The sequence below is a fragment of the Egretta garzetta genome, unplaced genomic scaffold, assembly GCF_000687185.1.
Source record: "Egretta garzetta isolate BGI_Z169 unplaced genomic scaffold, ASM68718v1 scaffold180, whole genome shotgun sequence".
Lineage (NCBI taxonomy): Eukaryota > Metazoa > Chordata > Aves > Pelecaniformes > Ardeidae > Egretta > Egretta garzetta.
The window spans coordinates 352,209-363,487 of record NW_009258299.1 but is presented as its reverse complement, the minus strand read 5'-3'; the positions used below and the strand labels follow the sequence as shown (position 1 = coordinate 363,487).

The following is an 11,279-nucleotide window of genomic DNA, read 5'->3' as shown; positions in this document are numbered from 1 at the left end:
CAATAAAAGTCCTAATAAACAATAAAATCACAAAGTTCAAAGCCCTTCAAGCATTCCAACACAGTCACTTCCATCCCCAAATGGTGATATTTATTGCTGCCAACTCAGCCAAGTCAGCTGGTCTCTCAAAGTCTTGTTGTATCCTTTCTACTTTGTTCTACGTCATTATTTACGCAGGTTCTAGGCATAGTGCTTATCTGATAACTCCATGGATGGTGTGCGAGTAGGACCAGTTACGGTTGTAAGCTGTAACGGCAAAGCAGATGGATGCATGCACACACGCAGAAAGCATCTGCAACCTCATCAGACGTGTCTCTGGTTGCACAAGCCAAGCAGGCCACCGGCAGGTACCCCTCAGAGCAATGATGCATCACCATCCACAATTTGAAAACTGCTGGTCCAAATTGCGCCTGTCACTCCTAATCACATTTATTTTTATCATTATCCAAGTATTCAGAGCCTGGAATGTGTTAAACCTAGCTGGTTTTAAGCAAACAAATGCCAGGGTAGCAAAGCTTGTATAATCCACTTAAAACACATTATTTCTGTATCTCAAACAAGATCTCACAGTTTTAGCTCCCACTACAAATCATCCTACACACATAACACCTGCTACTCCAACAAAAGAGTACATTAAATGTCTTTAATGATTAGAAAGAAAATAAGCTTGTCTAAGGGACACCTGGAAACACAAATGCAAGGCATATGCCTTTCTAGGTACTAGGAATTACACTGTCACTCGCATTTAAAGATGACATACACATTCCATACTCTCCTTCCTGCTATCTTTGAATAAAGAATATAGAACCCCAAGACTGCAAAACATCCACATACCCTCTTTTCAACATGCAGTGAGCAGAACATCCCTTCAATATTACCTGCCCAAAAGGAAAGCAGTCCCTTTTTCAACCAGTCATTATTCAATATAAAACAAAACCTATACAAAAGCAGTCTTTACTGAGACATGTTTTGCATGCTATTACTGGTCTGTTCCCATCGCCAGGTAAAAGCATCTGTACCATGGAGGTCCAGTGAGCATAAGCAAACTGGTAGCAGTACAGGCGGCCTAAGTTTAAAATTGGAGCTCTACTCTTCAGCTCATCTCTTGCGTGTGATGCTGCCTTGACTACACAACTTGGGAATATCGTCTGCCTGGCTGCTGGGAGGTAGGAGCAGCACAGAACTGAGGAAAGGCCGTGGAAGTACAATCTCCTGTACTACTGAGCTCCCACTGAAGCAAGCAGGACATCACAAGTACAGTGATTTAAATGAACTAATGTGCAGCTTTCAGTAACTGGAATTTACCTTGAGGTTTGGGTTTGGTAAGCTTCCCACAGGGCTTTGAGATTGTGACAGTCTTCTGGCAGTCAGCATTATGAAGGGCTCTCTTTAGGTTCCCGGTTCGAGTCTTCAAGGCAGTATTCAAGTCACATTCTCCCCAGGCCTGGAACTGGTATTTGCACTCCGCTGCAACAAGTAAATAAACAGCAATTTTTAAAACAGAATTGACTGAGTGTGAAAACAAAAATCCTATGAGTCTAATAGAATATCACAGACAACCAGTGCTTGTAGACAAAAGGATCATGCAACCAAAGAAAGGAATCCCAAGAAAAATTTGAAGATGATTTGCAGTGATAATTGCAGTCATCCCTCGCCCCAAATGCTTTAAAATGGAATCCTCTTGCCTTCGCATGGATATTGCATTATTGTCCTATAAAGGAAAATACATTCAACTGTGAAGATATACAATAAATTAAATTTAAAAAAAGAAAGAAAAAACAGCAGTGGGAAATGTCATTCATATTCTATATGGCCGTTCCTCCCATTTGTGTGATGCCAAAGGTTACCAAATAAGGATTTAATAGTTTCAAAAACATATGTGCAACTATGAACTTGTCAAGTCTGTAGCTGCTGAACTGATTGCCTTAGTAAGGTCACAATGATGTCAAAGCTATACAAGCTGTTTACTAGGAAAAAATCAAGTTTGGAAGAGTAATCGGATCTGAGTCCTGGACAGACATCCTGTCCAGGACAGATCTGACGTATCTTTCTGAACTGTTATGGATGAACCTTCTGAACTGAATAATATAGATGAAATACACTGGTCTTCATCCACTCCTTTCAGTGCCACCCACACTCCACGCTGCAAATCACACATTGCAAGGTCACGCAAAGCCTGTGGTAACCATCGCAGAGATTCACAGCTGCGAGAGAACCCGCAACCCTTACATTGCTGCCTTTTATAGTGTTGTACTCCACAGGAGAGCAGATTTAAGCATGCCGCTGGAAGACGGAGTTTGCAGTAAGTAGGTTGTATGGACTCTCTGCAGAGGAGCGTCTTTGCTCTGAAGATGCTGCCTTCTGATGCCTTATGTGTTCCAGCTGCGATGAACTTGAAGTACAGAAGTAGCCCCTTCACCAAGGGGCTAAGCAGAAAATACAGGCTTCCTGCTCCACACTTAAATAAAAACCAAAGCAAAACCCTTCAGAGAGTGATGCTTACCTCCAAATTGCTTCTTCCAGTTGCAGGGAATCTTACACTTCTGAGTCTTGGTGGTTTGTTTGCACTCAGCTCCAGTGCGAGTGCCCTCGCGTGTCCCCAGGCCACAGTCGCCACTGGTGGGCACACAGACGCTCCACTGCCATTCCCCACAGTCAGACTTCTTCGCCTTTTTCTCTGGATGAAGACAAGGAACCAAACCCAAGCAAGAGAAGTGGTCAGTACCCAGAGCCTATGGAGAAGTTCCCTAAACATGACTAAATAGTCACAGCACCTGAAAGGGTGAATAAGGAAGGCATTCGTAAAACAACTGCTTCAAAAGCAAAAAGGTCTGGCATCCTCTCCCTCTGTTCTGCAGAGATACGTCAGCCTCTGACCCCAAAGCAGGGTGGATCATTCAAATTCAGTCCCACTACCATGTCTACGAGTCCACTTAGATATTCTGGAGTGGATTCTCATCTCCAGAATGGGAAGTCATCTAGAAACCCTCAGGGATCACTGACCAAAACATGCAGGAGGGCTCACTCAGAAAGGACACTCCTCTGTCTCCAGAAGCTGGTGGCATGCAAATATTTTCCATTTCAACTGAAGCACTACACCCTATAGAGGTTAGAAATGTATGTGTTGACGTTGTGTATCAGAGGATTTGAGCACCTCCAGAGAACACCTGTGAGATACAAACTTCTCACTTGCTATATACCATGTCACATTTTATGTCAGAATATGACCGAAACTCCAAAGGCAAAGAACAAACTACATGGAGAAGTATACTTGAAACGCTGTTAATACAGGTGGGTTTGTTGCTCAGGGACAAAAGTAAAGATCATGCTTTCATTTCAATCCTTAAACCCAAGTCTGATGAGAAAAAACAGCAATGTGATCAAACACAAGGGTCCACAAAAATAATTAGTTAGGGCCCCAAAACATCACAAGTAACTTTAAATAACCTTATATAAAATTATTTTCCTTCTGTCTCTTATATGTTTACATACACATTTTCTCCTATTTCCATACAGCCACAGTGGTTAGAAGCACCTTTTTTTTAAATGAGAACACTAATTCGGATTGACTCACAGGTCATATAGACGAGTGTTTAAGTAGATGGTAAATACTAAGACCTTAAGAAAAACCACCAAAACACGTGTTCCTTAAAAAATGTCAAAACTGGGTTAGATAGATGTGAATTTTCCACCCAAGGCCTGTCTCTCCCCTAACGAGGTCCGAGTTCATCACTGACAGAAAGCAATTACCGCTGGCTGCCCGGCTACCTATCTGCAGCAGCGAGCTAGTTCAAGTCTTTGTCAGAGGATTTCCACATCACACAGCATTGCTGTAGCATTGTCATAGACAACACTGAATGAACAACACGATAACTGCTCTTTCAGCCCTCCTGTTTGGTCCTCCCTAAGTCAAGCACGAACCTATTCCCAGAGCAAATTTTCAGCTGCCTTGCAATACCCACTCTGTGATAAACTGAGGGCTCCAGTCTCCGGGGCTGTCAAGCTGCCAGCTTTCATGGAAACTACTTTCTGTTTTCCTATTTAACACAGAACAACATGTCACAGCCACAAATCCCTACCCTGTATGTCAAAAGGTTAACAAATGACTTGAATTTCCTAACAAAACCAGAAGCATTTGACATTCTCCCACACATGCAATCTACCTCAGGGATTAACTCTGAATTACACCGGATCTTACCTGGTTTCTCTTTTTTGCCAGCCTCGGTGGTACTCACAGCTGCCAGAATGAAAACAAGCGCCAAGAAGGCAGCTGTGAACATTCGACGTTGCTGCTGTTGCTGTTGCATTCTGGGAATTAACAAGAGAGAGGGAAAAAGGTTGTTTAGACTGTAAAAAGTGGGACCCCCATCTAAAGTGTTGCTACAGCATTTTTGAGAAGCTCTGCTTCAGGGCCACAAGACACAAGCAGGTCAAACATAATTAGCCATTGGCAGAATGGGCAATTATCTTCATTCCAGAGAGAAGACAAAAGACATTTACCAATTATTTTCCAGCTTGTGTACCACATCACGGATGAGTTTTGCCACAGGAAGTTCAGTAGTTACCGCTCACCTTCTAGAAACCTGTCAGAGAATCAAGGCTCCTGATGGGCCTGGAATCTCGCTCTTCTTTCCTGACCTCTGGCTGTGATTTATTGTGTAAAACTAAACATAATGTATACTTTGTCTTTCAGCTTACCCATTCATATGAAGTAGGGAATGCTACACTGTCTACCTTGCCAGGGTTCAAGTTCTTATTAGGCTTACTTGACATCTGAAAAGAGCTTCTTTCTTGGAAACTTATATAGGTAATGTGTGATGTATTATCTTAATTGTCATTGGCGTGTTGCTACCTACCTTTTTCTTCCCCTCCAATTAGTGTCTCTTCCTAATATAAATTAAGTTAATGCCTGAAATGCAAAATGGGCACAGAGATAGGACTTGCACATGCAGCTAGAGGCTATCCATAGCATGCTAATGAACCCAAAATCTGGATTTGGGAAGCAAATATTCAAATATAAAAAGGTACTAAAAACATTTGCTTGGTGGGGAAGCATGAGTTATTAGCCAATCACCAAAAGTAATTCAGAGCTGGCTGACTTCAATGGCTTACACACATATTTCCCTTTCATTTTGCTATAATTGGCATTGTCTCATTTTGGCATGGTTTATCAGAAAGCAGGGCCATAACAAATACATGTGTTTAAAATAAGCAACATCCCCTTTCCCCAGAGACTCCATTTCTCCAGTAGGCGTCTGGGTACCAAGATGGTGGAGTAGATATTGCGCAGATGGAAGGTTTCTCCAGCCTTTTTCAAACCAGGGCCTGTGACACTCATGCTATGCCAGTCCTCCGAGGAGGTGTCAACAGTTCAAGCCACTAAACTGGCCTTAAAAACTCAAATAAACTGATGTTACAGAGAGTTTAGAGGCAAGCTGAGCTCATTTTGCTTAGCACAGCCACCTAAGGGAAGAAATAATTCTCACCATGAACAAAGAACAAGATGTATTTGAAATTTAATTTGGCACTCCTCAGTATTACCTGCTGGCAACCTCTTGTTCAAAAGCAACATCATAATTGTAATTGGTGTGGAAAACAGGAGAGGAATCCTGAACACGCAGACTTTTAAGTATCCATCTTTATTATCATGCTAGAAGCCAGATGAGAAAATTTAATAGTTTTGTTTAAGTAAAGTTCATGTCGAGATTGCAAGAGACCTGGCATTCAGATTTCTGAAAGAGCTGTCATTAGCACCAGTTTGGTTTACTTCAAAAGAAAGTACCGTTTCCTGTCATGAAGAAAGGACCACCAGTGAACTCGAGCAGCCTGGAGCCAGAGTGCACACAAGTCCTGTGTGAGTTTGGGTTTGGTTTTCCCTTTCTTCCGCTACATGTTTCCACTTAGAGCCTCTTATGTTTTACAGAAAATGAAATAAATAAATAAATAAATAAATAAGCAATAAAAAAACGCAACCTGCCTTTTTACGCAGCTTACCTCAAACTGGTTCTCCATAACCACAGTTGCAACACTGTTAAGACACCAAACTTCTCCCTCCCCAGACACTTTCCCTTGGAGAAACTTCACCACCAGTAGCACTGCACCTCACCTCCCATTTTCACAACAATTTATCTTCTCACCTCCTCTCCTCTCAACAACTCACCAGACTCCCTCGTTGAAGGAGTATTAAAGGCTTGTGTGGAAACATATGGAAAGAGACAAATACTTCCACAACCTCAAGACACCATCCCAGTGTGCTGTCTGGGGATGTCAGGAGCTAAAGCAAGGCAGCCCCAGAGGGTTTGTTGCACAGGACATTGCCACAAGCAAGAGACACCCACTGTGGGCTTGGGGCTCCCTCCTCCATCCCTGTTGCCCACCCCACGGACCTGGGATGCGGTCACATGCACCCCCACAGGCTGAGGGCACTCACCAGGAGCCATGGATAACTGTCTCTAGGGAAGCTGCCTTATATTAAGGTGTCAGAAACTCAAATTCAAATCTGATCGACATTATTTTCAGCAGAACAGGCAGGGAAAATAGCTGGGGTTTGGAGTCTGAAATGTTCCAGAAGGCCTATAAACAAAACCACACAGAGCCTTAAAATAGCATGTTTTCCTAAGGCTCCAAGTCTCTCTACAGCCCAAATACTTGCCAAGTTGTCTAAGGCAAACACTAAACCTGCAGATTATATATATTTTTATATATATATATCTCCCTCTGGCAGAGGGAGCCAGGCTGCTTCCTGAAGTACCTTTGCTATTAATTATCAACAAGTGAAAAGCCATGTTGTACAGGAGGAGGCCTTGCCTCTCACCACACCAACACCTCAAAATGAATGTAACCAGTGCAATTACAGAAAATTGCATAATTGTTTTGCACGGGGTAGATCAGCAAGGGCAGGTGCTCCCACAAAATTACAGACATCACCTATGGCCTATATGCAGTACTCCTTAAATATTAGGTATTTTTTCAGAAGGCCAGAAAATCCCACTATCAGTAATCGTTTGAGTTCAATGTTCAGTTTTCCTTGCAAACATTTCAGCTGGCCTTTAAGAAGATGGATGAGGAGAAAAACTTGTCAAACTGGACTTGATCTTGAAAACAATACATTCCACTGAAAAAAAACCCCAAACCCTTTGTCTTTTTTTTTCCCCAAAAAAATTTGAAGGTGACAATTTTTCCTTTTCATTAGATTGTGTGATAACATTTCCAGTCCAGCCTTTGGTTTAAAGAGCTGCCAAAAATGTTAATAGCAATGAAAAACCACGCATTTCATTACATTCAAAATGGACTCTTCCTTGACATTTTTTTGGTAATAAGCCTTCTATCTCCACCAACGGTAACAAGTAAATAGTGTGTCATGAAGGGAAAGTATTTCTAAAATCCTGTATGACAGCCCCCAAACAGAGCAAGGCAGCAGCATTTAAATGGCTGTGGCATTTACAACCAACAGGAAGAGACAAAAATAAAAGAGAAGAGAGACATTTGGGGTGACGGAGCTCCAGGAAACTTCAGAAGAAAGGAAAGGCAAAGAGAGAGAAAGAGAGCTTAGAACAGTTCAAAAGGTGAGCTGGAACAAGATCAGAAAAAGAGTTTGTGTAATCATAGAAAGAGCACCAAAACAGAATGAGAGAAGAGAACAGCAGTTACTGATGGTTAAACACTAAAACAGAGTGTTAGGAAAACATGAAGTGTGTAAAGAGGTGAGCAGTGAAGACCATCTGAGATGCACCGTAGCAAGTGGTTTCTCCCAACAAAAATGAGGCACAGGAATTACCTCAGTCTTACAGTTGATTTCACGGTTAATCTCTGCTCGGGAGTAAAAAATGAAAGGAAAATTTAAAAATGGGAGGTGATCAGACAATTAATGAGTTCATCAACCATACGTCCATGGGTTCAATTGCACGTTGAGCACCAGAGAGAGAGTCAGGAAGAAGTCACCATACGGATGCAGTTTAAAGGGCCTTCTGAGTGGAGCTTGAGCACCACACTCCAAATCCCACACTACCCCAGATGTAATTTTACAATCACACTCATCTCTCCTGAACTTGATTCATTAAATCATTCGTCTCCTGTGATGAGTACAGTCCATGCGACTAAGTGTACCAACTCTTTTAGGAGATACCTTTCCTATGGACTGCAGCACACGAATCCTAGCTCTACCAGAGACCCAAACCAGTATTCACATAGCATAGCACATGTAGATGCTTCCATTTGGGTCCAGAAGTGCTACAGATGCTTTCATGCAGTGCCAGGCTTTGTCCACCAGCCCACGAGAAAAAATTTACTCTCTCCAACCCAAGACCCTGAAAATGCAGCTTGCTTCCTTCATACCCAGTTGGCAGCCCAAGGCAGCCCAGGTGTTTTCATGCTGTGCTCCATAGACTTTTGGATCTCTGTTAGTGCAAATCAAGCTTGCTGGAGCAACTCTGTCTGCACTCAAGCAATTAACTCATACACAGGTTCTCCATTTCTCACGTCTGAACAAGTCTTTCCTGGACACAAGCATCCAACAAAGCAATTTCAGATGAAGCTCCATTGGTGAGCAAGTGTTTATTTTTCATAGCCTTACTGAAACTAGCATATGCAGCACACCCTAGGATCACATATGCCTTTTGCAGGTGGTTTTTTCGCTGTTAATAACTATTACTCACAAGCCCTTCCCTTCATCTGTTCTTTCCAAAGCAACTGGCAAGGTCCCAGATTATAGAAGCAAGTATTTTATTATTAGTCCATATGAGTGCAATCTCCCACTCTGAACTATCAGGTTTTCTCACATGATTTAACCCATCCATATCCTCCAGCTCCTCCAGTATAATATGCTGAACATCAGCTGTGTTGATAATGCTGTTACCCTGAAACTCTGCATGTATCTCAATACTGTGTGTATTGCCATCGCTAATGACAGGCCATGGGCTTTGTAGTGAGTTTGCAGGGCCTCAGGACTGAGGCTTGTCGAGGTTTGCTCTATCTGAGCCTTCCTTGGCCTGTCTGCAGATTTGTCACATTTGTTTTAGCCACAGCAGCAATTTTTCTAATTGACCAGCTAGCTACAGCTAATTTGATTTACTTTTCTTTGTGATTGTATGGAGCCACCCAGGTTTTACAACTCTATTATAATAATGTACTATAGAGAAATACAGGACTAGTATCTTAGCAAAGGCCTTGAAAAGTGGAGACACGGGATGCAGCATAGAGGAGGACAGGTATGGGAGATATGAGATGGGGCACAGGCTTGACAACGGAGACACCCCCAGCTATAAACAACTCACCCATGGTCAGATAAAGAAATGTAGACCTGGAGCTGGACAAAACTAGATATAAGAGTAAGAAAGAAAACATAGAAATAGTTTCCAACATACCTAAAAGGCACCACATACAGTAAGTTTGGCCATAGCAGGGAGCTGCAGACCAATGAAAAAAGCAAAAGGTATAAAAACATGGTAGCAAACATATGGAACCAACCCCAAGTTGATCCTAAAGTGAGGAAGAAGAAACCAGCAACATGAACATACCTTTTGGCAAAGGACTCAAGATGCTGACAAGTCACCATAACCATCCCTACCACCAACATTATAACAAATCTACCATAGGGCTGACAGGAGGTTAGGAAGGGCCAGCATAACATTAGGAAAAGCAGTTGAATCTAAGTGTGTGTATAACAATTTTAATTGTGGTGGTGGTGGTATTATTATTGTAACATCTGCATAGACATATTCCTTCTCTGTAATAATTACATCTACACGAATAATGATTCTTGGATTAGACACTAACAATTACACTAACAATAAATGTTTTACTTTATATAAATATATATGAAGTATAGTTCCTTTTTGCCCATAAACAGTATTTTGAGCATAACTATGACTCCCAGCTTAGTCTTTTAGTACACTATCATTTTCATCCCATGATCATGAATAAATAAAATGCATCCCAAAAGCAGACTTAAATTCCTACAGCCCATTACTTCTCTTGACAACACTGCTCATTTTGAGTCTCCTTTAAGCTCCTTACCCATGTTAGAACTGCCTTTTGCATTAATCCCTCTTTTTTCCTGCTTGAATGAATAATTTCCCATCAAGTCCCACAACAAATACTTTAATAAATTACAGTTTGATTAGTCCCAGATTAGTCATGTCTCCAAAATCAGTTTTTAAGTGAGCTAGTTTGGGAGATCAGTCTCCTTTCAGTAAACACATGCTGTGTTTAATGAAACTTAACATTTACCTCCACTTCTTAAATTATTCTCTTATTCAAAATGTGTCCTATTTTGTAGTCCATCTAGGACAGATGAACTTGTCTGCAGTTACCTGGATCTGTTTCTTTTTTCCCCCCTTCTTAAACATAAATATTACATTTGCTACACTCCAGCGGTACAACCACAGGAAGTATTTGATGCATGTTTTAACAGTCTTAATGAATCACCGTCAAGTAGCATTTTTGCAGTACTCCAAGACGGAAATACACAGTTTTCTCTGTAGAAGAGGAGTTAAGAGCATTCAGCTTTTCAAAGTTTGACCTCTGTAACAGCTGCAGAAACTTCTGCTTCTCCAGATCTCTTTCTCCTTCACCATCTGGTATATGCCCCTGTGTCCTACCTGATCTCCCATATTGAAAACCGAGGCAAACGCTCATGCGCTTTTGGAGCCAGACCTTTGTGAACTGTAACCTTCTAACTGCCAAATGTTCCCCTTCCCCTCACACCCACACCCATTTCCTTTGTTGTCTTTATTTGCAGAACTAAGGGGGAAAAAAACCCCAAACAAACTAGATTTGCTTTTCATTTTTCCCTTGCAAGATTTAAGTCAGCTTGGGTTTTTGTGAATCTCAGATATTTGCCACTTCTGGACTTCCAAGACACTACTTACTTGGATGATCAGTACCATTTTCTTAAATTCCTGCAAGCTCCTGACAGGGCTTTAGTGGGCTGCTTCCCAGTTAGATTTGGAACTCCTCTCTACAGGCTTTTTCCACCCCTCTTTTTTCTTGAGGAAACATATTTCAATTTCTTTCTTTTATTTTGATACAAAGAGATTTGAAATAATCCTTTGTTAAAAATCTTGCATTGGTCCAACACGTATCACCAGTTTACTTAATTTCTTAAAAATAACTTTTAAAATTGAGAACTTTAATTAGATTTACGTTCACGATCATACGTAATATAAACTGAATCAGCTTGTTAACTCTTGATACAAGTGGTTATTTTTAAGGATGAGCTTTAGGGCTGAGCTGTAGGGTCATACTGAATTAAATTCCAAAACAGCATCAACTTTTTATAG

At 41.4% G+C, this 11,279-nt stretch overlaps 1 protein-coding gene across 1 annotated transcript in view; it reads right to left on the bottom strand.

Annotated features, from left to right (window-relative positions):
- PTN (pleiotrophin) overlaps positions 1-4,307 on the bottom strand; it is an 18,556-nt gene extending 14,249 nt beyond the window's left edge. The window contains exons 1-3 of the mRNA XM_009638589.2: positions 4,199-4,307; positions 2,504-2,677; positions 1,306-1,467 (exon numbers count right to left, since the gene is read on the bottom strand). Coding sequence (XP_009636884.1) covers positions 1,306-1,467; positions 2,504-2,677; positions 4,199-4,307 — 445 coding nt within the window. The remainder of the gene's footprint in view (positions 1-1,305; positions 1,468-2,503; positions 2,678-4,198) is intronic.
- Positions 4,308-11,279: the final 6,972 nt, after the last annotated feature.